This window comes from Schistosoma mansoni, assembly GCF_000237925.1.
Source record: "Schistosoma mansoni, WGS project CABG00000000 data, chromosome W unplaced supercontig 0115, strain Puerto Rico, whole genome shotgun sequence".
NCBI classification, from domain to species: domain Eukaryota; kingdom Metazoa; phylum Platyhelminthes; class Trematoda; order Strigeidida; family Schistosomatidae; genus Schistosoma; species Schistosoma mansoni.
Genome location: NW_017386021.1, coordinates 952,350 through 978,895, shown reverse-complemented (window position 1 = coordinate 978,895; position 26,546 = coordinate 952,350). Strand labels below are relative to the sequence as shown.

Sequence of the window (26,546 nt, the reverse complement as noted above, 5' to 3'; positions counted from 1 at the left end):
CTATGATTTTTTTGGTCCCAGGGAGCAGATAGCTACCTACCACGCGTTTCCAGAGGTAGTGTGTATTGGCTCGACTTATGAAATCAGCAAATTTGTGTAAGTGGCGAACAATTACCAACTTATCTCAAAATAATCTATTGTTTCATCTAGTGGTTACTGATTGTCTTGAGCAAGGTCACACTATTATATATGCTTTTTGGAGACATCTCATTACTACTCGAATACTTCGAAGATATAATGTTTGATGCTCATCATACTCTATAAGCATCATAGATTTATTTCGACGTAGCAGTTGGTAGAAAAGGAACTACAAAATGAACCTGGTTTTCCTTGAGTTGAATATGCCGAGCTCTAGAGAGAGTGAAAATCAACCTGAGAAGTTCGCCAATAACTCACACTCAATCCATGCTCTTAATGAACCTCTGGCCAGTAAAATTATCCGTTCATGCTTTCAAGCATATAAAGGCATATGTGAACAGGCAATGAGTTCAATCGGTGGCACTGAAGAAGCAACACTGTCAGGATCCGTTGTTCTCAATGATCATAGCTACGCTCCTTGAAAATAAGGTGTTTAACATTGCATATATAGAAATCATATATTTGAAATATCCCAATGAGTTGAAAAGTTGAACGTTCTGACGTTTCTTTACTCAGTGTACGCAACTTCTTCAGAGAATAAATAACCAAATTAACATTATTACAAGTTTACATTGTAAAAAGGAACGAAGCAAGAATATTGGGTGCGATCAGACAAAAAGCGTGTCTGAAAAAGTCAACGTCATGTTATTCAGGTCAAGATGATTTATTAGCGACATGTATGTGAATTTTTGTGTGTATGTGTGTGGGCCAGAGATGAGAAAATGTGACTCCTATTGTGATAAAGAATAAAGTCTATTTTGTAAGATAAGTTTGTGAAGTGTGAATAATATCAGACTAGGTGACTAGGATAGACAGTCGAATTAGGATGTATGGCGAGGCCGTCTTTTCTATTGAGATCAGTAGGATTGAGTATTATGTGGAAAGTTCCAGCCACTCTCCTCTCCTTGTAGTTGAAAAAACCGTTTTGTAATATTTCGATGTTTTCGAAATCGATTCGGTGGTTGTTGAAAATGGTGCGAACTGCTATTACCGAGTTGATTCGAAGTCTATCTAGTTCTACGGGATTATTGGGTAGTTTCTTTATGTACCTAATATATTCTTTGGTTCGAATCAAGATTTCGTGAGATCACTTTCCAATATAGAAGGCATAACAACCGACACATTCTAATTTGTAGACACAGTTCTGTGTTGACATGAAGTTTTTTCGAAGTATAAATTCATTTAATATCGTTTGCTTGAATCTACCCATTGATGTATAGCACTGAGATTTATCACTCTCTTATTGGCATGTGTGCATGCTGCGCGTGTTGCCTCGATATTGAGTTGACTCACAAGCTTTATAGGCAAAGGTGAGTAGTGACAAGCAGTAGAATCCAGGGCGCGCGTTTCGTCCTGTTTGAGGCGCGTCAGCTTTAAGTGCATCAATCTCAGAGCTGGTGTTCACTCCGAGACTCGAACCCAGTACTGTTCACTTCAAACGCTATCACTTTATCCACTTAGCTTCCGAGCCCTGAATAACGCGATTGCATTTGAAGAGAACGATACCAGGTTCGCGTCCCAGAGTGAACATGAACTCTGAGATGCAGATACATCTACCTGACGTGTCTCAAATAGGACGAAACGCGCGTCCTCGATTCCACTGCTAGCCACTACACATCTTTGCTTGTTTCGAGGGGCGGTTGTTGTTTTGTGGTGTTTTTATTCTTGTGTCATTTTAACATTATTCGGAGTTCTCCTGTTGTACCATGGTGGATCGGAGTACATGATCGTTGCTTCTATAGCAGTTGATCCAGAAATAAGGTGCTTAGTAGCAGAGGCCATTCGAAACAACTCCACTTTTCCTCTTTAGTAATGGTGACAGAAATACTTGTCCGGAAAAAGGCAATAAGTTCACAGAAAGCAGTCAAACAGGAAGAACATGCTGTCGAACTTATTAATAACTCACTATACTCTTTCAAAATATACTTAAACGTTCTAAATCGAGATAGAACATATTTATTGAAGACAAACAAGTATACGAAGATCCTGAACTTGTTGCGGATCTACTCAGTAAACACTTTTGTTCCTCATTAGCTGATGAAAAACCACTAAATGATTGTGAATTTGTAAATGGCGTCAAGTAGCGATTGATTATGATCGCCACTACATGACGATTACGTGCCAGATATCGACGTCGATCCCTCGGTGGGCCAAAAACCAGAAGGCTGTTAATGTCTGCAATAAGATATATTTGTTGGTGAACTCGTGGTATCGAAAGAATACCGAGACGTGCCAAAGTTTACAAGCGGAACTACCGAGCGTATATGAGTTTATGCAAGGTCACAGGCAACGGAAGGAAAAGTGTATTTTTTTTACAGTTCAACAAGTACAGTAAAACAACCACTGGTACAATTAGTTATGATGATAATTGTTCACCTTATACCAATCGCGTACTCGTCATAAAAGTAGGTCACTATAAACTAATCCCAGAACCTTCCTGTGAGATTACTAACGCAGACTTTAATGTACAGAACATCTCTAAGGCAATTAGTACATTGAAACACTCCTACACTGATTGACCAGATGGTATTTCGGCTAGCATGCTAAAACTTGGAGCTGATGATATGTGTGTTTTATTTCTCAAACTGTTTGCGATATCACTCTCTACAGCATGTTACCGTACTGCCTGGAAAACTATACACCTTATTCCCAAAATTAAAACAGGACCTGAGGCAAATGTTGAAAGTTACCGACCCATAAACATAACTTCAGAGGTGTCTAGAGTGATGGAAAAAGTAGTTAAGTTGGCGGTAGTCCAACATCTAATTGCTAATAATCTCGTCTCGGTCTCCCAGCATGGATTTCTCAGGTCCAGATCATGTGGTACATGCCTAGTTGACTACATTAATGATATAACTCTGAAACGAGACAACGGAATTTTAGTATCAGTCACATGTTTAGACTTCGAAAAAGCTTTTGATAAGGTCTCACACAAAAGACTTCTAGTCAAACTACGGTCCTTCGAAATCAACTACCCACTCTATTCATGGTTCGTTTCATTCTTAAAGGAACGTAAAGAAATGATAAAGTACAACGGCCATCTCTCGTCAACTAGACCAATAACTAGTGGCGTCATTCAGGGAAGTGTATTAGGCCCAATCTTGCTTTTCATGTATATAAACGACATATGTAACATCACAAAGTTTGGGAAACCATACTTATATGCTGATGATCTCAAATAAGTATACAGCTATAAGCCTGAAGCTCTAAGTGAAAGTGTATCCCTGATTCCAGATGATCTCAATAACTAACTGGAGTGAAAAATGACCAAAGCGGAATCATGCACTGTGGAAAGCACCCCTATGAACTACAACTCTACTTAAATAAAAGTATAGTCCAGACAATTAAATCAGTACACTACTTGGGAATTAATTACACAGGAAGCCTAAACTTTGAAGAACATGCCTCCCGTATTATTTCTAAAGCTAGACGGTTAATTGGTTTCATGACGAAAAATTTCTTCGCAACAGAGGCTAAGCTTACCATTTACAAAATATGTGTACGACCTTCCCTTGAATATTGCTCTTTTATCTTCCCCAACATGAATACCACAGACAAAATAAGGGTAGATGTTCAAAGCAGCTTCACATTCCAACTGCTTGGAAGTGACTCCACTCCCGATTACACCGGTAGATGTAAGCACCTATCTTTAGAACCTTTATTGCACCGTAGGCTAAGGAACGATTTTAATATTTCTCTACAAAGCAATAAATGGACTCTCATTCCTAACCTCCTGCCCAACTATGATCTATGACCCAGACTATAGACTAAGAAACAACGCATACACACTAAATACCGTAAAACACCAAAAACAAATGCGTTGTAAGTTTTTTACAATGCGGTATAGTTTATTGTGGAACAGGTTGCCAATACCTACCCTTAACTGTGACACACAAATTTAAAAGGCCAATGACCTCGTTACTAGACTCCAAAGAGCCTCATCAACAATTCCTTGAACTCCCGCCCACCAATGAGGCACTTTATTATGGACCGCCTATAATCTAGACGAAACAAGAATATAACGAACCCCATTGTTGTTAGTATGATTATAACAAAATTAAAGAACACATGTTCCATCCTCCCCACTATTTATTGATTATTAATCACGGCCTTCTGCTCCTAACCCTCAATTTCAGATTCCAAATCTCTCTAATGATTAAAATCACATTATTCTTCCTAAGGGTCATGTCTTTTTATTTTTTTAATATTACAAGTAGACAGATAACTCACAAGTCTTATGGATGCTGATCAACCAAGGCCGATCGTAAGAAGCTCAAAATGCTGTAAACTCTCGTGAGTTCCTCAATGTCTTACTTTTCTGACCCTGAAAATTTTACAATCTTCTACTCTTCCATATCCTTTGATATACTATTAGTTCCTACCATCTCTTAACGAAATATAATCTGACCTATCTCTTCTAGCTTAAACCTTCAGTTATCTTCATAGCAGTATGATATAATACTTAGTGGATGTCTAACACATAATACAAATGCTTTAGCGCTCTGGTTTGCTGGTAACATGGAACTAGTAGAGACAGTGTATCCCAACTATGGGCCTTGATTAAAGCTATATTCACAATGACAGAAACGTAAGAGGGCCTAACATCATAAAAGGAGGGAGGATGGCGTTACTGAACAGCAAACATGATGGTGGGGAGATAACTTTAATCCACCCGTGTCTGTGGGGCAGAACATGTTAAATTACTGCTCCTTATGTCAAGTGGGATGTCACGAAACAATGGTGTTGATGCTGTTTTATTTGTGTAAAATACCTTTTGAAATAGTGCATAAAACGCTGAATTGGTTCCACTTCCTACCAAGCAAACCTATTCCCACTGTCATATCGAAGAATCAGAGGCGACTTGATTACAGTTTCCGAATTGCTTAGTGATAAATTTGCACCTAATATGCCCTCATTTTCGTTGTCTCCTAAAACAGAAAATTTACGAGGACACCCCAAAAAAGTTCACAAGCCCAGAACGAATTACATGTCAGCTGACTACCGACCTTCCCATCGAATCATCAACGAGTGGAATTCATTACCTCAGCACGTGGTTGAGGCTCCATCCGTCGACTCTTTCAAAAGAAAGCTGGATCAGCTTAGAGACCATCATTGTCAGAACTAACACAGGCCACCAAGCCTCCCATCCTTTCCAAACTGAAACTGAAACTGAAAGTGAAACCGAGTTGTCAATCTCAGAGCGTTTTACGAAACATTGACCTTGAAGGAATAGTAAACCTCCAACAATAAGCATATTTATATGCAGAGTTAAGTCGGTTGCTTGTATTTCAAGGGTACACAGGGTAAATTGTTATATAATTGTTGTATTGACAATACGTTTCTTACTAAAACAATCTACATTCATGGTTTGTGAAATATCAACCCAGCTGAGTAATTTACTAAAGTGAAACTTGTAACTTCTGTAACGATTTGATCTTGTCTGGCATGCTTCATGTAACAAACTGTTATCTGAGAATAAATTATTATTATTAACTGAAGGAAGATGTGAAAATAATGTACTTAATATATGATTCTCGTATTTTACCAAACCATTGTGGATTTTGTACAAGATAATAAAATAGTTTTCCTCACTTAAGTTCTCCTTCACTAGAATAGTGATATGTTTTGAACACATCATGTTCCTGAATACCTTGAGTTTTTGTTTCGTCTGACATTGGAGTGCATATCGGATCAATATTTGATATTTTGACTGCCGTTTCTGTCGTTAATAATAAGCATATTTACAGGCAGATTTGAGTCGGTAGCTTGTATTTCAAGGGTACGCAGGGTGAATTTCGGCAAGATGGGTGAAGTTTTGTGGGTACTGCATAATTTTCGTAAGCCCATCATGCGGTTCACAGTTGTGAGATGTGATTTATGAAGACCCCCAAAGTTGCCTTTTGTTTACTTCCGAAAGAAAAATGGAATTGCAGTCTCAATTTTTGTTGTTTTGGTGTTTCTTTACTTTGATTACAGACTTAAGTTGCAGTTGCTTAACAAGTATAACAGAATAAAGAACTATGAGTCAGATACTACAAGTCCACGCTTTCCTCGAACATTCTTTCCCGAAGAATGAGAACTTAATCCCGGACTCCCTAAAACATGATTTAATTCACCAGCGAACCCAGATCCCGTATCATAATATCCCGATACATAGAGATGGTATGACGGGGAAAGTATTGGATCCTGATGTTAATTTTAAACGGTCATGTGCTACGGCTACATCTCATGGAATAAATACCGCTAACGTCAGAGTGAGTTTTATTTGAAACTGACCTGATCTCCGTAGGTGGAACCAACAATTATGAAATCCATCCATGAGATTAGCAAACAGGCTCTTCGTTCAACAAAAACGGAGTTTAATCTATGGAATTGTATACGTAAATCACCTGACAGTTCTGGTGATTTACCAACTGTCCCTAGTATAATTGATGAATTATTGAGAAAGGCTTCTGAGGATGTGGTTCAGAGCTGGTGTTTTCCCAAAGGGTATTTTCTTCGACTAACAGCTCAGATAAATGAGGCGGGAACTTTCTTACTACCTAAAAGAGAAACGATCACGTTTCTTAAAAGACGAATAAGGAGCTGCAAATCACGTGATTCCTATGCTAAAGAAGTAAGTTTTAAATGCTTTGCGACCGCTTGGTTTCTGACAGTTTTCTTAAGGCCAATCTCACATGGGTCTCCATTCAAAATATTTAGAGTAAAACAACGACCGTGCTCCTTCGTTGTTTTACATCTGCCCACTTAGCTATGTTAAGTGGTTCACTTTACTTCCGTCAGTTCAATGTGTTTGTATCCTATCTTATCGAAAACATCCTACTGATAGCTTTATTAATTTCACCTGGATACTGTAGTAGAATTGAGGTACCCTGGTCACACAGCTTCGTTTTATGGAGATGGTGATGAGACTAATAATCTTGTGGATTTTGTTGATTACTCTATTAGTGTTTGAAGTCTCGTCAACTCCTATAGATTTTCAGCTGAGAATGTTTTGGGATGGACACAAATTTCCTTTTCATTCACCAACCTTGGTCATCTGATACAGATGAAGCACCCGTTTTTTTGTCAAAAGCGTGAGCGCAATACAGGGTGGTTTGCAGTAGTAGATTTTAACTACTTATTCCACTTTAGCCTCAACAATAGTCATAGGCGCATTAATATAGTCAGAGTAACAGTTTTAGTTATATTCGATTTGTATTTAGATCACAAGTAGTTCAAACGATCAAGCAGACAACAATTTTGTCGTGTTTAAACGAATTCAAGTCACGAACTAGTCTAATTGCTACCACCAAATGCAGATTCTGAATAAGCATTTCCGGAGCTATGAGTAACAGTCAAACTAGTTCCTTTCAACGTCCTAGCGCTAATGCAGATCGGACAGTAGATTTGGCTATCTTTAGAAAGTCTTGATATGCAAATCTACCGTAGACCCACACTCCGTACTTAAGACTGCATTATTGCTAAAATTGCGCATCCTACTTCTCGATTCGAGAAGCTTGTTCTGTGTGCGTTTGTCTGGTAATTCTGTGACATTTTCGTTCGGTTTGGTTGGCTTTGGTGTCGCACTAAGTGCCAGGGCTGAGGTGGTACAAATCGATTGGACCCCAATTAACAGTAGTCTGTGTTTCAGGATTAAAAAGTTTCGTCAGAGCGAGAAGTCAAAATGGAATATTACTTTATATCGTTATCAATGCCTGCGTCCTGACGAATTGCCGACCGGATACAGTGGAGGATGAGCTCTAACACGAGTTGAATGATAACAAGAAATCACGTTTGATAGATGTTTTAGTGTTAGTTGGAGATTTGAATGTGCTGATAGGGCGTCTAGGTATGGTAGAGTCGCCTTGGTGGTTAGTGGGGAGTCGTTGGTCACTGGTTGAATAACAATTATAGTCTCCTATCATTACAACGTGTTTCTGGTCAGCATTGCTTTCGATACGGTCTGATATGATGTCTGTCTTCACTCTCTCTGCAACCCTTGTGTAGATTCAGATTGGTTATATTGCGTGCAGCTACCGCTTATATGTTTATGTGACGCACTCGTTCTCAAGTACGTATATGGTCCCTTGTCGTGCTTTGGTTTGGGCCCCTTTATTTTGATTTTCAGCGGCCGGCAATTTCATTGTTCTGAAGTAATTGATAGATAAAAATCGACCACAGCTTGCATTGCAACTAAATATCAAACTGAGCTAGGTTGAAGGCTAAATGTCAGTCCAAGAAATACATCGGAGGACTGGTTGCATTTGCCTGACGTCAGGAAAATTACAAGTAAAGTCGCTTATGGCTTTGCGAAACGCTTCGCCGACTAGCACTAAGTTTCAACAGACCCCTTGAGACACGTTGGTTGACTGTGGCTAATCACGAACTTGGAGACAAACAGATTCTTAGGTCTGCAAGTCATCCAGAAGTTGTGTGAGAACCGAACACTTGGTAGTTAAAGGATGCTAACTAGTTTGGAAGCAGCAACTGCATCTGGTATTTGTGAAAAGCTCTTTCAATTGATTTGAGTCATTGAGGGGAAGGAGCTCGATGTGAGTGGAGCGATCTAGGAAGCCGATAGATCATATCTAACAAAACCTTGGACGGTGAGCAGAATTTTTTTCAAGCGACATTTTGGCCGTCCACCAAACTTGCCTGTCCACTATAACCAGTGAAAGCTGATCCACCTGAAAAAGAGGTGGTTCTCAAGGAATCCCAACTTCCGAGGCGTCAGAGATCGCCGGGTCCAAACGACTCACTCTGGCCCTTATCAGACATCACGGCGAGCTGCTTGTTCAGGGAACCGACTAAATTGTTTAGAAAGGTTTACGAAGTAGAGAGTGTTCCGACATCCTAAGATCAGGCAACAGTAGTCCCAGTTCTTAAAATGGGTCTAAGCCCTCTATGATACAAAAATCCAGAATAAGTTTACTTTCAATCGATTCCGAACTATTGGTTTCCGTCATAATTCACACTGTTTGAAACATATGGAAGACTGACTTGCGAGAAGCAGACCGACTTTCTTTCTGATCATATATTTATTGATTATAATTTTCACCCTCTATGAAATTCTGCAGTCATGCCATACTTACTGCATGCTCTGCATACAAACATATCACATAGAGTGAAAGTATACACCTACCTCTCCCCATTGTTCCATTCTAGCAGTTCAACGGGTTACATGATTCCCATTTTTATTTTCCTAACGTATATGAAATACTTAGGACAGCATTAGTAATCATTTGTATGTTGTAGGCTCAACACATTTCAACAATCAATCATTGGTTCTTTACAAACTAGAGATATCAAGCAATAATGAATTACTGATTTATTCTTCCCATCCAATATCTTGTTTTTTTCATTAGGATTGAGGGATTGTGAAGAATTCAACTCGATGGTAGTTAACACCATAAACTGGCTTTAGCTAGACGACCATTAAAGATCGGGAAAAGAAACTCTTTCGTCCTAGCCATCAAGTGTTTCCTGCTTTTCAACAGTAATGTAGCTAAAGCCAATTTGTAGTGTAAACTATTTCACATTTTCTACATAACTGGCTGACCTCAGTTAGATAACCAGTGAAATCATCAAGCACCAGACAGCTGTTTTATGATAGTGTGGGACTCCTCGGGAGCAGGGATCCACCACCTCACTTGAGATCGAACCGAGGACCTGCAGGCTTAGTGTTCAGCTTAAACCTTTATAACATTGAGTTTTCGTTCATCACTAGTGGATGATTGCGACAGATTACTCTCCGTGTTCTAGTGAGATAACGTGACCGGTATAATCCAACCTTGTGGGGTGTCTGGGATTTATTCACCAATGACATTGTAAGGTGTTCGCGTAATACCAAGGTTCGATTATAGTTGGGGATGTATACTTCCGAATCCAGACTCAGGATTCTAAATGTTGGGCGTTTGCCTTCAGATCTGAAGGCCTTGAGTTCAGTCCTCGGTGGGGTCGTGGATACTCCCTGTTGAGCAGTTCCCTCCTAGAACGAAGCAACCCTCCAGGGTTCCTAATTTTAAAAAATTATGCAATCACTGTCATGCAATGTAGACTATAAATCTCAGCAATCTAAATAAACCACTATTCTAATTATCTCCATATTGGCTCACACACATTTTTATTCCAAAAAGCTTGGAATTCTTTTGAAATGTAATATGTTTTGGAATACTTATTGATTAGTTATCTTCATGTTTTAAGCATGTGATCAGGGTGTTGTTGCGAGGTGGATAACGGGTCAAGCATTTTGACTTTTTGTGAAACTTTTCTTACTAACTCTTTTTGCAGTTGAAGACATTGACAAAATGTTGTATTTAAAATATTTTACGTATTTGCATCAGTTCACCGAACATCTGACAGACTAAATAGTTCCGTTTGCATGGTTTATTTTAGTTATTTTTTTGCTCACTTAAACATTACTCAGATTGTATACACTTCTTTACCCAATGTTACATAAACAACTTCTGTTATATACTCTGCTAATGAGAAAACTAATTCTTGAATTAATCCGTTTATTAAAAAACATGTCTAGAATTGGTCAGTTTCATTAGCAAATTGATTAAATGACACCTCACAAACTAATTGGTGTTTATTACTAAATGCTTACGAGACTTCCTCGTAAAAGGTTCCAGAAGCCGCGAGGAAGTTGAAGAAATACTTCCGCCAGTCAATGTTTGGTAGAAACTTTCCAGAAAACTCTAGAAAAGATTGGTTTCGTGTCGTCTCCTGATTAAATAACTGCCGATATTGTTCCCGATTTTGACATATTTTTAGCGACTTACAGAATATCAAGATCATCCATAAATATCCTTATACTCTATACTCAAACTAACCTTTGAAGTAAAGCATCTTTGCGCACTTCCTGCCTTTCGTATTTCGTTTGAGGTCCAAACGTAGGGGATTTCTGAGGAACTAGGTGACGAGTACTGAATGTATCATTTGGCCTTACAGATGAACTTATTTATTTAAACATAGAAATACTGGTACAAAGGGGCACCAAATACATATGTGCCACACAAATCTCATTCGATTTGTGTGACGGCTGTGATAGTGCCCAGGTGCCCAAACCGAAACAGGTGGTTTTCTTAGGGGGTCACACCCCCCGCCTTCGACTTAAAGATCTGATCCACAGAGCAGTGGAGCATCTTAAGGAGATGCAGTCCCATGGTAGCCGGTGACCAACAATTGGTTCATACGCCATTTGTTCCATCAGGATACTGGATCCCATGTACACCATTGGTTTGGAATCAGGGTTTTCCAACTCCCCTAGGTGGACTCGCCTTGTCCACCAACCCGGTTCAAGCGCGGGACACTCGCTTTTCGTTCTCTCAATTTCGTAAACAACAGTAGGGTCACGAGAAGGCAGTGAGTAGGACTTCCCTGTCAGAAGCTATATACGCGTGGCTATGTGAGAGCATTTGGAGAGGGAGAGCGGACTCTCCCCACTCTCAGCCGTACCAGGGTATTTGGGGGCTTACCGATGAATAGCCCCATAAATTTATGTGTGTAGTAGGCGTTCGTTTTTTTATCTCAGGTAGTGAGATAAGCATTTTAACCGCTAATTAATTATACAATAGAAAATTCAAACTGAATTTGAAATAAAATGTAATCACTGCAGGGAAATATGAGTTTATCTTTTTGAAACGACGGTATTTTGACCTACATTTTGTACTTTGATTTATATAGTGTTTTTCACAGATTCATTTGTGCATATCATTTGTAAATTTACATTCCTATGATCATTATCTCTCACTACATAGGAGGATACTTCAACACCACTCCCGACCTTGACAAAATTAATTCAGAATCCAGCACTAAATTGGGATTTCGAACTTGACACATTTCAAAAACGTGCAATCCTTTGTCTTGAAAACAACGAAACAGTATTTGTTTCAGCACATACATCATCCGGTAAAACGGTGGTTGCAGAATACGCCTGTGCTATTTGTTTACGTCGTGGGTCACGTGTTGTCTACACAAGTCCAGTTAAAGCACTTTCCAATCAGAAATTTCATGAGTTTAGGTTAGTCATCTTGTTGAATTAGTGAAACAATAGTTTCGTATGTATTTTATCGTAGTTTATATATATGGGGGTATACTTAGCACAATTTTGTCTACCACTTATTAACTACTGTAGGGAAAGATTTGGTGAAAATGTTGGACTGATTACTGGAGATATCAAACTAGCTCAAGAAGCATCATTACTTATCATGACCACTGAAATATTATATAATATGCTGTGTAATGCATCTGAGATTATCAAAAATCTTGAAATTGTAATCTTGGACGAGGTAAGCTTTTGATTATCATTCAATTACCAAGGTTGTTTATTAAAACTATTTTGTCACAATCATATTCTTTTATTAAATTACATATCTGTGACGCAAATCGGGCTAGACTATTGTAGATGACTGCGTTTCGTACCACAAGACAGTTAATTGTGATAAGTTTATTTGGGTTTAGTTCAAATAATTCCCGAAACATATTAGTATTTTAGCTAAAAAACGTCATGGGCCTATATTCTTGAAACTATTATCACGGTTATGATATTTTATTACGTCCTGTTGACCAAAAATTACTATAAAGGTATTATTTTACGTTAGAATACATTTTATTGCACTAATTGATCACTGCGACTCGTCGGAATCACAAATCAAGTAAAGTTAAACAAACACTGAAAACTCGAAAGCATCGGATAGCCGTTTCATCGTAGTGTGAAACTCCTCAGAAGTTCACATCCACGACCCTGAAATAGGAAATCGAGCCTAGAACCTTCACTCGGGTGAAAACTTCTAACCACTAGACCACTGAGTCTAACTTCAATCGGTCTATGTTATTGCGCGATTATCTTCCATGAAATTCAACAATATCCATAAATCCTTACTGACAGTTATCATGTGCTCAATAGTAACTAGCTTTGAGAGGGAATTTCCAGAGTTTTAATTTGAAGCCATGACAATTGGAGCTGAACCTTGTCGAGTGTGATCAGTGTATCCACTGAAGATGATTGAAGTACGTCGCGTAATATCGTGGATTGATCGAAGTCAAACTTGTTCACTATTTGATCCATGCTCAGTGGTCTAGCAGTTGGACGTTCACGCGTGAGATCGAAGCTTCTGGGCTCGATTCCCACGTGTGTAGTCGTAAGTGCGCTCTGCTGAGGAGTCCTGTATGAGGATAGAACGGCTATCCAATGCCTCCAGGATTTCAATGGTGATCTAGCTTTAGTCGGCTCGTGGCTTCAGTGAAATTTGCCAATCTCCACAATCCCATACTTGTAATCACTGAAAAGTAACCAACTTTATGTTTAAATGATATGACGGATTTTAGTCCTTTTAATAAGATAGAACCAAAATCCTTTTATGATAACTACACAAGAGTCAATCTGAATAATATAGTATCTACGGTAGTAGCCCTATATTCGTCGAATGCTTGTCTGCTGTTTCACGAATGAAAACTAAGGGAAACTAGGGTCGTTTCAGCTACGAACATGGATATATCGATTAAATGTCAGGTTTTATAAAGTAATAAAATTTACTGTCGCCCAACTGTAGTCGTATTCTTTTTACCTTAAGGTGGCATTCGAATTCATTTAGGAGGCGGTTTTGTGACATGGTTTGCCATAGAAAGGTATGTCAAAGAAGTACATAAACCTCGTAACAATATTACTGCTCAAGTCAAAGCTTATGACCAACTTTTACCAGAATTGTGAACCGCAAGTGGTATTGTTCAGGGTTGCCAACTATCCTAGGCTCTATGTCGATCATGGCTGATATGATAGGACAATAATTGAGTTAGATTATCTCATGTTTTATTTCCACTGGCAGGTGAATGACCTACAGAATCCATTTTTTTGCAATCGCTTACGATGCCTAATCATGTTGACTTTCTGGATCTAAGATTTTGTCTGAAGATGTTATTTTACTGTGGGAAAAATCTATTTTGTTGACAGCTGTCTTGTCACCTTAAGTCATTTCATTTGGGAGCTTGTGTTAATAATTCTGTTTCATTAGGAATTATAATTTAATCACATCGTTTCACCTATCGCTCACATGAATTCATCAATTTTTAATCCATGATACTTCCTTGATGCTGATTTGATTCTATTGATCTAGTTGCAATTTAGCAGGTAGTCCAACGGACTCAAGATTAAGATGATGTAAAGCATTTGAAGGCACGAATATTTCAGTGGTAACAACTGACTTTAATGCCAGTTAACTCTATTTTAATCCTCCAAATAGCATCAGTTCCCTTCCTAATATGTATTCATCCCTCTGACTAGTGTTTAGCAGCACTAAGCTAGTGAATTATCATTTACGAGTATGATCTGATAAAACACATCCTAATATTCACCGACACATGTGTCCCTAGTCGAAAGTTTTGCGTCTATTTGTACTTTTAGTTATTTAATTGTTGTTGAGATCTTTATTTGAAGCATTACACTAATTTTATTATTTTACTCTTTAAATTTATTTTATCCAGATTATCTTCACTCTGTCTTCAATAAAGAAACGATTCGTTCACTAACAAACTATATTTTACATTTGTCTAGTTTATCTGTTTGTCTCACCAGCGATTGCTGGATGAATAAATAAGCTGTGTTATTATTATTACTATTATTATTATTATTATTATCACCATAACTTTCATATTTCCTTCCCTTTTTCTCTTTAGGTACATTATATTAATAATCCAGATAGAGGTTACGTATGGGAACAGATTATGATAATGCTTCCTAAGCATATTTTACTGGTGATGTTAAGCGCCACTGTACCAAATAGTTTTGAAATAGCTGATTGGTTAGGACGTGTAAGAGGTTGCGAAATTCATGTTATTGCAACAGATAAACGCCCAGTCCCACTGGAACATTACCTATATACTAGCATGACGGAACAATATACATCCCACCTTCACCTCATTGTAGACAAAGATGGTCGCTTTATAGATTCAGGTAACGTTTACACGTCAAAATAAATAAATATGTTGTCACGTATTCCTTCATACTACTTGCGCTCAGGAGTAAAGTACTAACTCATTTACATGAAGTTGTCTGTTTGTTTGACAATCTCATGTCAACGATTCTTTTCAAATGAAGGGTCCCAACTTATGATGGTAGCTATTTTCTATTGTATGAGGCTTATATGCTTTGTCAGTAGAAGTATAATTTGTCAGGTTCCTCGAAGTATTTCCAATTTTGTACCAGCTTTTATATTATTTATGTTATCACATAGTAACGCTCTTGATTTTATGTTCAACACATTCATTCTAAACTTTATATTGACACTTAAATTACGTGAAGAAAGGTGATTCCAATTCAAAAATACCTAAACTTGAATCATTTTTTTTCAAGAGGTTAGAGTTTTGTGGATTTCGAGTAATAGTTTTTGTATTACATTTCTGGTCGATATCTCTGGATGAAAGATGTGTAAATGGATATTTCTTGGCCGCAACTATAAATGGTCCTTTTTAATGTCATACAGCTGGTTGATGATCCATGATGAAGGTCCTAATTAATCAGTCTCTGATTGCTTGAAACAGTTTCACATCAAATGGCAAAGCAACTGGCTGACTGACGGATTATGCCTGTATAGAAGACTGTTTCTAACACATGATGTTCGGGCACACTTCATATAAGAATCATTTTCACTCAGGCCACAAATATCTTATCACTGATGCATACAAACAAACTTCCCCACTTCTTTGATAAGGAAACAGAGACTTTTTCTAACGCGTCAGAAATTCATCGAAGAAGAGAACAACTTCACTCTTTTTGTATAAGTTTTACAGTTTTCTTAAATTCGTTAAAACAAATAAAAGTTTCCGAAACCTACTTTTAAGAATAGTGTTATAGAAAAAATGAAAGTACACACTACATATTGTATAATGTTTGCAATTTATTTCTGTTTATAGGTTATCAGACAGCGGCTTTGTCGAATAATAGTCGAAGACCATATCGTTCCCCTGGTAAGTTTATTCAAGTTACATATAATAACAAAATAAATATGTTAGGTAGTTAGAGTTATTAAAAAGGAAATGTCGTTGGAATAGCTCAGTGGTAATGTCTCAGGCTGTGAGACCAGGTGACACAAGTTCGAGTTCATTAAGAAGCATCACTTCTCTCAAGATTGTTGGTACACCTTACTAACGAGTGTTGATTGGTGTGGAACCTATGTTTTCACGGTTTTCTGTCGACTACCTCCATCCACTTGACATTTCAACATAGTGCATGGATGTCGAGTCACTTAGACTAGTAGCCACATCCCATCTTGACAGATAGGATTTTATCAATATTAAAGAAATTTATAAATATGATATTGATCACTACTCAGTGACTGATTAGTTGGGAAATAAATCTAATTTTATACGGTGATTATCGTCAACAAATTTGTCATGTATATTATTAATATTTTTGAAAATATATTAAAGTGGTTTTTGTTAAGATTTCGTACAAATTTTATTGAATGATCTGCATCATGAAATGAAACAAGCTATTTTAAACTGAAATCCACTTGAACAGAGAGCTTTGTTCATTTCTATTCAATATATCATCAGCACTAACCTTTGACAAAATACTTTGGGATTTTTAGATCTCTCGAACTCATAATCGAATTGATTTATATCATAAAATTCAGTCAGGTTTGTGTTGCACCTCATTGGTTCTCAATAGTTCTTGAGTTAAAATCTATCTTTGGATCAAGATACTGTTAATTTTCGAGAGGCACTTGTCGATCAATTAATATTAAGGCTTAAATATTTAACTTAATTCCTCTTCTTCTATCGGTTGTAACTTTTGTGTCATTGCATCCATCATTGCATATTTCTCTAACATTACCAAAAAAGCATTGCTATTTATCGATCGTAAGATTTTGGTTTGCATTTGATGGTGAAAATTTCAAACATCATAAATCCGAAGGTATAATCATTTTAAGCAATCTTTTTGGATTGCTCATGTTTTATGTGTATTTATATGTATGTGTATGCGTACACAGAATATAACAGTAATAGTAAAATGAAAGTTTTTGCGGATTATGTTTGTAAACAGAGAATCAGTTTTAGTCATCTACAATTATCGAGATACACATCAACCTAATTAAGAAATTACGATGTGACTACATTTACTCCCTAAATGGAAGAGAATTGAGTGATTGGCTCGTGATAAAGTAACAGTAACTTAAGAAAAGTACAAAACATATCAGCTTACGAATCACGGAATAGCTTACAAATAGGGCGATACAAAACTACATTTATTTAAATATTTTAAAATTACACTGCAAAAGTACAAATAATAAATTTAGGTAGGAAAGTTCTGGAAGTCCAACTTTGCTTAATATTTATCTCGTTATAGCAGTTACTCAGCATCACAATTTGAAATGTCACCACCGAGCTATTTAGACCGCTACGAAACTCTCGTAGGACTAACATATATACAGTTGATCTGTAACTGAGTAGTGGCTATTACCATGTTTGTTTATCCCTTTTGAGACTGATAAAATTCTATTTATCAGGTTGCAAATTTATCTAAACGTAAAAGTATCCCAAACTTAGACCGGGTTATTTTCCAACTTGATCGTAAGATTTGATGCTAAGCACTACTGTAAAGAGAAACGTATTCATTAAAATTCTTCATTCAATATATCTTAATAGCACTCAGAATAATTGATCATCTAGTTCAGTTTTTCCTTGAAGAATACTTAAATCATTTCTTTGTTAAATTTCGTAAACTGTTTTACTCATACATCTAATACATTTTTATGTTTTAACATTGATCATAAAAGTAAAAATTATGAAGTTTTATAGCTAAGGGTTAATAGTTTGCAGATAATTTTAAAAACAGTTGTTTGGTTTATACTACCTTAGATTTATTTTAATGATTGAGATGTTGAAGTTATTTTCAATTTTCTCAAATATTTTATACTTAGTAACTGGGCCTCATTGTCAGTAATGATAATATAGCTGCCCATATACACTTGAACATGTAAATGCTTAATCGAAAATCCGTTCGTATTGCTAATTGATAAAAATTGTTATGCAAACTTATGGGACTTTTTTATGTGTCATCACTGTCTTATTGTTTAGATTGTATGTACTCATCTATGGGCATTTCTATATATGCCTACTTCATTTGTCTTTATCACTCTTTGTCGATTTTCATACATAAACTGATTCACACGTAACCAAACATTTTTCGGGTAGTAATAGTCAAATATCATGCTGTATTCATCGATTCATTCTTACTGTCTGTCTGATAATTCATATGCAGGAAATATACATCCTCAACACTACTCGTATTCGACATTTTCTACGTTTAATTAACGTAAGGAGTAGCAAATATATATATATATATATATATATATATATATATATATATATATCGTTAGAAAAATCTCTAACAATTTAAATTATCTCCAACTATTAGATATTTTAATTATTTTCATTTTATTATTTTGTTAAAGCTTGTAGCGGGAAAGACGCTTTCCTTGTACAAACTAAAAATACGTGGCTTGGATTTGTTAATTTACTAAAAGAACAAAATCTTATGCCTGCGATAGCATTTGCATTCTCTAGATCATCCGTTGAAACATTAGCTAAAAATCTATCATCAGTAGATTTAACAAGTAAATGTACGTGATATGTTGTTGCTGTTTTGCAAGATATTTTTTCGATCATCTTATTCTTTTTGGGGCTGTGAAATTGCTGGAGTTTTCTTTTTTAGTTAGTTTACATTCTGGTAGATAAAGCAGTGTGAAGATGTACTCTGTTTAAAAAAAAAAGTTCTATTTACACAATACATTTCGGATAATCTGGTCACACGTGTATTAGTCAAGGCATTTGCGTGTAAAAAACAAGTGGCGGTCAGTTAAACGTTTATAAATAATCGGGAGAAAAAAATTAATATAATACAGAGAGAGAGAGAGAGTAAATGTTATCACACTATCATTGGGCGTAAAATTGCATAGAGGATTACCAGCGATGATCTAAGGTTACGATGAATTGTGTTTTGTAGATATAAAGGTTTTTATTCGGGAATACGCAAGATTTCTTTGAATACCTAGAAATTCGTCCTTGACAGTTTCGATACAGCGTTTTAAAATCTTTATTGAATGAATTTTAAAACACTAAAAATTTATATATTGTCAATTAGAACAATTCATATATTAGTGAACAATATTGTTTTGAATTAGATCATCGGTCTTCAATACAATACACTCAAACAAATCGAATGACGGTGTGTGGCGCATATATATCTGGTGCCTCTTCGTACCAATGTTTATGTGTTTAAATAAATAATTGGAATTATTAAACCAATCAAGTCAGCTCATGAGACAATGACAAAAGTGGAATAAACTATATCAACAAACATATTCAGTAAAAAGTACAAATTGATAGGGCAGTTATAGGTGTACTGATTTCGATGAGAATAATAAAAGCTTGAGTCAATGTTTCATAAGAGGAGGTAGGCCATTGACTTGGAAAAGGTAGACACTGAAATAACGTTTACAAAAAATTATCAAAATTATATGACAAGAGTATTCAGCTTCGTCTCTTACATATAGCAAAAGCTCTAGGAATTCGAGCTAACAATCCAAATCCTTGTGGGCATAAGTAACACCCCTATCTATCTCTTTCTTAGACGACCTAGCCTTAACAAACACTTTTATTTAGTAATGATGATATTTTTGTGATGTGCCATCGAGTATAAATTCGTATTCCCGACGTTTCTTGACTTAATATTGGAATCCAGAATTTGTGTTTCTTTCTAGTTGGGGTTCGTAAATTATATAGACTTTGGCATTTGAAGCAAAGGTTCTGTGTTTGACTATTATTGTGAAAGTTAGGTGCACCTATTTCATGAGTCGCAAACAAGACGAAATGCTTGTTCTGTATTTTACTGTTAGCCAAATATTAAATTTTCCAGAACTTATGACATGACTCCATATTTTGCTACAATTCTCTCGGATTAAAAGAAAAAGAAATTAATTATATACCTGAATATCAACTATAGTCAATTAATAACACTAATTCACATGATATTTGCGTGTATATTCTTTATTTAGCTGAAAAACAACAAATTACTAAGTTTTTCTCTACAATTACTGGTCGCTTGAGAAAATGTGATCGAAAACTTGCTTCAGTTAAATTTCTTCATGATTTAACTAGAAGAGGACTAGCTGTTCATCATAGCGGGATGTTACCTATATTAAAAGAAGTGAGTAATATTTTTGCTGTCTGAATACTCTTGTTCTTTTCTGAATTCAATTTCACTGTGACATTTGTACTCGACATGGTGAAGAAACTGTAAATAACAAATATAGATTAGAAGTTCTCAAGAGCATTTCTGTAAAAAAGTGGAAGGAATTGATAGTAAAATTCATGATTACGGTAAATCAATATTTAAATGTATCACCTGTCCATACACAATTTCGTTCTTAAATTGAATCATTCTCAATACTCTCGGCACTCACAACTTTCTTAAATGACTGTACATTGTGAAATAATGTATTTGTGATGTGTCCGGTATTTTTTATTTATTTATTTAAACACATATATTGGTACAAAAGGGCACCAGATACATATGTGCCACACAAAATAATGAAATTAGGAAGAGAAGGGATGAAAAGATAAGGCGGACTGAAGTGTACAACCAGAAGACTCTTTCAGTTAAGAAAGTTAGAACCACTCTTTATGTAGAAAGTAAAAGAAGGTTGCAGCAGGATCGCCACTGGCTTCTATTCTGAGCCATATCTGATAACGTCTCTAGCCACTGTGTTGCACCATCTCTCGGACCCCAGCCAGGGAGTCGTGAAGGACCAACAGAAGCCAGCCCTTTGCAGCTTTCTTTCATGCCACGACACCATGTCATACACTGACCTCCTCTCCGCTTTTTCCAACCAGTCCCAGAGTCGGCAAATAATGCACGACGTGGAAGTCTCTGGGACGACATTCATAAAACATGTCCAAGCCACCGAAGTCGGTGTTTCAAGATGGTGACACCGATTGAATTGTCGTCTCTGCGCCCGAACACACGATGCCAAACCTCTGCATTACTAACATGGTGTTGCCACTGGATGTCAGCAATCCTTCGGAGACAACGATGATCGAACACAGAGAGTCGTCTAACATCCTCAACTCGGAGAGGCCAGGTTTCACAAGCATAGAGCAAAACTGCTCTCACCGACGCGTTGTAGATCCGACCTTTGACAGCCAGACTAACATCACGAAGGCGCCAAAGATGGCCGAGATTGGCATAAGCCGCTCTGGCTTTCATTATACGTGCATCAATCTCATCACTCACGCCACTACCAGCACTTATATAGCTACCTAGATACACGAACTTCTCAATTACTTCGATCTCCTCACCATCCAGGGTGAGTACAAAATGAGAATCCTGCCAGTCTTGTAGGAGTACCTTGCACTTGGAGGGTGCAAAGCACATACCGTACCAGCGGACACTGATCGCCAACTGATTAAGTGCGGATTGCATGCGTTGGGCATTATCACACAGTAAGACAATATCATCCGCATACTCGAGGTCGAGAAGTCGTTCTTCAGGCAACATATCCACACCGCCATTACTTACATCCATCAGAGCTGTTTCCAGGATGTCGTCGATGGCAAAGTTGAAGAGGAATGATGATATCGGGCAACCCTGCCTAACCCCACTGCTCGAATGGAACAAGGGAGAAAGGTGGTTGTATGCCCTCACTCTGCCTGAGGTGTTTGTATGTAGGGCCTTTAAGATGTTAATGAACTTCTCAGGCACACCCATCTTCAACAGGCAATCCCAGAGAACAGTCCTGTCCAACGAATCGAAGGCAGCCCTGATATCAAGAAACACTACGATAAGTATGACGGTGTTCTAACATTTGGCGGAGGGTGAAGATGTGATCAATGCATCCTCGACCAGAACGAAAACCAGCCTGCTCCTCGCGAGTCAATCGTTCTCGGGTTTTAAACAACCTACGAAGAATGACAGAAGCCAATAGTTTGGACGCAATCGGAAGTAGACTTATCCCCCGTTAGTTGTTACAGGAACAACGTGAACCCTTTTTAAAGATAGGGACGACTATTGACTCATTCCATGATGTTGAAACACTTTCTTGCTCCCAAACCTTTGCAAACAACACTGTCAGTTCCTTAGCCAGAAAGTCACCACCATCTTTAAAAAGAGCCGGAAGTAAGTCATCTGAGCCAGGTGATTTGTAGCGCTTCAAGAGTTGGAGTTCCTTGCGGACTTCCGCTTCGTTTGGTGGATCAGTCGTCACCGGCCATGGGGGGCAGGACAAACTGGTTGATGTTGCCGGAGCAGCAGGCCAGTTGAACTGCCCTTCGAAAAATTCCGCCCATCGTCCAAGACGTCGAGAGATGTTAGTGATTGGCATCCCGTCATCCTCGTAGATTGTTTCACTCACACCAGACTTCTTGCTGCCAGTGGCTCGGATGAGTTGGAAGAGCTTCCGGCAGTTACCAGATGCAGCTGCTGCTTCCATCTCATTAGCACGCTCCGACCACCAGGCTTCTCGGTCCTTACTCAAGCTTTGCCCGATTTCATTACGTAACAGCCCTCGTTTGTGGTCAAACTCACGGTCACCCGGAGTAGACCGACGGGCTTCGATCAGTTGTAAGGAGCCAGAAGAAACCCAGTGCTTGTAAGCGGGACGTTTCACGAAGCCGCAAGCGGCTTTACTCGCCATTTTCATGGCGTCGTGAAGATGCAACCAATGCTCATCTATACTTTTCGGTGGGATGGTAGCTAGCCTAGAGGCTAGCTCCGCTCGATACTTACTTGCAACAGAAGTTGCAGCCAGTTTACTAACATCGGTCCGTTGGTGGTGGTCAATCCTTCGGCCACTGAAAAGTAAGGTGAGATTGGCGCAGACCAGGGCATGATCAGAGTCCAGATAGATACTCCAAAAGGAGCGGCAGTCTTGTACACAACTACTCCAGCGGTAGCTGATCGCGATGTGATCAATCTGAGTCCAGGCTTGAGATGCAGAGGGAGGACGCCAGATGGCACACCGGCGATGACTGTGCCGGAAGTTAGTGCTAGCCAGAAACAGGTTGTGGTCTGTGCACAGTTGCAGCAAACGGTCCCCGTTATCTGTCCTGCGACCAACAAGTCCCCATCGGCCACCTAAACGACTCTCTTCTGTGCCTGGACGCCCGACCTGAGCATTCAAGTCTCCGGCTAATACTACAATATCTGTCGAACGCGCTTTCTGGAGAAGAACTGTTAACTGGTAGTAAAACTCATCCTTGATTGCATCCGGGCTGCAATCTGTCGGGGCATAGGCGGAGATGACGAAAAGACACCGTTTCTCACGCCGGTTTCTTCTCACTTTGATGGAACTTTCTAATCTAACAGCACATAACTGACTGCTAATGGGAATCCAATCGATTAATGCTGCCTCAGCCCTAGCGCTTAGTGCAACACCAACGCCTGCAAGACCAGACGAAGATGCCACAGAGTCCCCGGATAAGCGCACGTGAAACAAGCTTTTCGAAGCGACAGATGGAGAGCGAATTTGTAGTACTTCACTAGAGTCTTGAATACGCATCTCGGATAGACAGCAAACATCAACATTAAGACTTTCTAAAGACATAGCCAGCCCTATCTGTTGTCCGATCTGCATTAGTGTGCGAACGTTGAAGGAAGCCAGCTTGAACGGCGTACGTGGTTTCAGAAAGACTGCTTCAGTATTCGTAATCGGTGGAAGCATTCACTTTCAACCAGACAGTGACTGGAGATCGTTGAGATAGGACAGAGTTTCCACCATGGGCGAGCTACTGCATAAGTTGGAAAGGAAGGATACACAATTTGGGAATAAAGGGAGTGAAAAAGCGACGTAGTAAATAAAATATAATAATAATAATAATATTAATAATAATGGTAATAATAATAATAATAATAATAATGTAAATTGTCTTTCTTCTATTAGGAACGAGAGCAGTGTAGTTAGTGTAGTGCGTCATTTCATGTCATTTGTGTGTGGGCTGTGATACTGCCCAGGTGCCCAAACCGAAGCAGGTGGTTTTCTTAGGGGGCCACACCCCGAGCCTTTGACCTAAAGGTCTGATCCACAAGGCAGTGGAGCATCGTGAGGAGATGCAGTCCCATGGTAGCCGGTGACCAACAGCAGGTTCATTCGCCATTCGTTCCATCAGGATACTGGATCCCATGTGCACCATTGGTTTGGAATCAGGGTTTTCCAACTCCCCTAGGTGGACTCGCCTTGTCCACCAACCCGGTTAAAGCGCCGGACATTCGCTTTTCGTCCTCTCACTTTCGTAAACAACACCCCCTCCACGAGAAGGCAATGAGTAGGACTTCCCTGTCAGAGGCTATATATTGGCGTGGCCATGTGAGAGCATTTCGAGAGGGAGAGTGGACTCTCCCCACTCTCAGCCGTACCAGGGCATTTGGGGGTTGATTACTTGTTGATTACTTTTGTGCTATGGGTTAATTGTTCCAGCTGATAAGTCTGCTACTGGGACGCTCACTACTGCCTTCGCAGCCGCTTCCTATAACCCCAAACCACTTTTACACGTCGACTGGAACAATAGAGAAAATGTACGAAATATAAGTAGAAGCTTACTTTTAGGTTAGCTAATGTACAGAAAATTAAGGGTATTTGAGTTGTTACGTGTGACCTTGAGTCTCTAAAGATTTATGTATCTGTAAACGTGACTTGTGTTTCCTCATTTTCTGTGTTCTGAGGAGCTTCTATTCAACACTGATTAGATATAACATTTTCTGTCGTTTTAGCCAGATGTGGCTTTGAATGTAGGAGGCAGCAATTAATAGACTAAGGATAACTCAAGAATGGTAGATCGAATAATAATAGTCTATAGTTCAAAATAAAGCTCATGATAAGAGGAACATGAATACGAATAGTTTAGTTATTTAGCAGTTATACGATAAAAGATATATGCATAATATAGGTTCATAAATAGATCCTAAAGTTACCATTCACTAATGTTATCTGGACATGACACTTTTTATCAGATTCTCTAGGAGAAAAATGACTATATTTTGATAGTTCCTGTGTGTTTATTTATTTATTTAAACATAAATATTGTACAAGGAAGCACCAGATACATATGCGCCGCACAAATCTCATTCGATTTGTGAGGGCTGTGATACTGCCCAGGTGCCCAAACTGAAGCAGGTGGTTTTCTTAGGGGGCCACACACCGAGCCTTCGACCTAAAGGTCTGATCCACAAGGCAGTGGAGCATCTTAAGGAGATGCAGTCCCATGGTAGTCGGTGACCAACAAATTGGTTCATACGCCATTTGTTCCCTTAGGATACTGGATCCCATGTACACCATTGGTTTGGAATCAGGGTTTTCCAACTCCCCTAGGTGGACTCGCCTTGTCCACCAACCCGGTTCAAGCGCGGGACACTCGCTTTTCGTTCTCTCAATTTCGTAAACAACAGTAGGGTCACGAGAAGGCAGTGAGTAGGACTTCCCTGTCAGAGGCTATATACGCGTGGCTATGTGAGAGCATTTGGAGAGGGAGAGCGGACTCTCCCCACTCTCGGCTGTACCAGGGCATTTAGGGGCCTGTGTGTAAACCATTCGCAGCATCGTATACAGTATTCGAGCCCATATTGTTAACTATCCAACTTTTCTTCCAAAAATTAAACTGTTTACTTACAACAAGTAAGAGAGATTAGAATTTCCATAATCACTTTACTTACGATTGCTTCCTTTTCCTCTGTATTATCCTCTCTCTTCATATAATATCTTGTATGGCTAATCTTCTCTATTACTACCATTATCGTCACTACTTTTATATTGTAGGATTTTTCTGTGGTGATATAGTGTGTGTGAATCTAATATGCATGCATTCCAGATTGAACAACATAACTAATATTGATGCCTTTGTACATTTGCGTTGATTCTTTTAATAACAACTACTTTCCTCTTCTTTCTTTGTTAATAATTTATATCCACTAGACTGTAGAACTTTTATTTAGAGATGGTTTAGTGAAGATTCTTTTCGCTACCGAAACAGTTTCTACAGGAGTTAATACACCTGCACGTTGTGTAGTTTTTACGTCGCTTGAAAAATTTGACGGTCAGAGAAGACGTCCATTGGATCCAAGTAAGTATTCTAGTGTAATATATAGTCAGGCAGCTCTGTTAAGCGTTAATATATATATATATGGTTAAAAACCTACCTACTGTGGTATTATTTAAAGGGTATCTTAACCGCTGAATTTTTATATTAAAAGCATTTAAGAAATTCACACCATCACTTCAATAGTCGTTCATATTTATTTTCTGTTTGATTGTATAGTATTGCTGCCTATTATCTATCCTTTTCACCAATTCAATTAGTTCAAAGTTTCATGCTCAATCTTTTTCTTCAAATCAAACTTTAATGATATTTCCATTTATTTTTAGTGTTGTTTTCCA

At 38.2% G+C, this 26,546-nt stretch overlaps 1 protein-coding gene across 1 annotated transcript in view; it reads left to right on the top strand.

Annotated features, from left to right (window-relative positions):
- Positions 1–6,302: 6,302 nt before the first annotated feature.
- The window catches only part of Smp_137580 (helicase, putative), a gene marked incomplete at both ends in the record, with an annotated part of 47,172 nt that continues 26,928 nt past the window's right edge, over positions 6,303–26,546 (top strand). The window contains 9 exons of the mRNA XM_018791008.1: positions 6,303–6,392; positions 6,428–6,754; positions 11,883–12,145; positions 12,260–12,413; positions 14,797–15,073; positions 16,033–16,086; positions 18,576–18,743; positions 20,178–20,329; positions 26,085–26,232. Coding sequence (XP_018645798.1) covers positions 6,303–6,392; positions 6,428–6,754; positions 11,883–12,145; positions 12,260–12,413; positions 14,797–15,073; positions 16,033–16,086; positions 18,576–18,743; positions 20,178–20,329; positions 26,085–26,232 — 1,633 coding nt within the window. The remainder of the gene's footprint in view (positions 6,393–6,427; positions 6,755–11,882; positions 12,146–12,259; positions 12,414–14,796; positions 15,074–16,032; positions 16,087–18,575; positions 18,744–20,177; positions 20,330–26,084; positions 26,233–26,546) is intronic.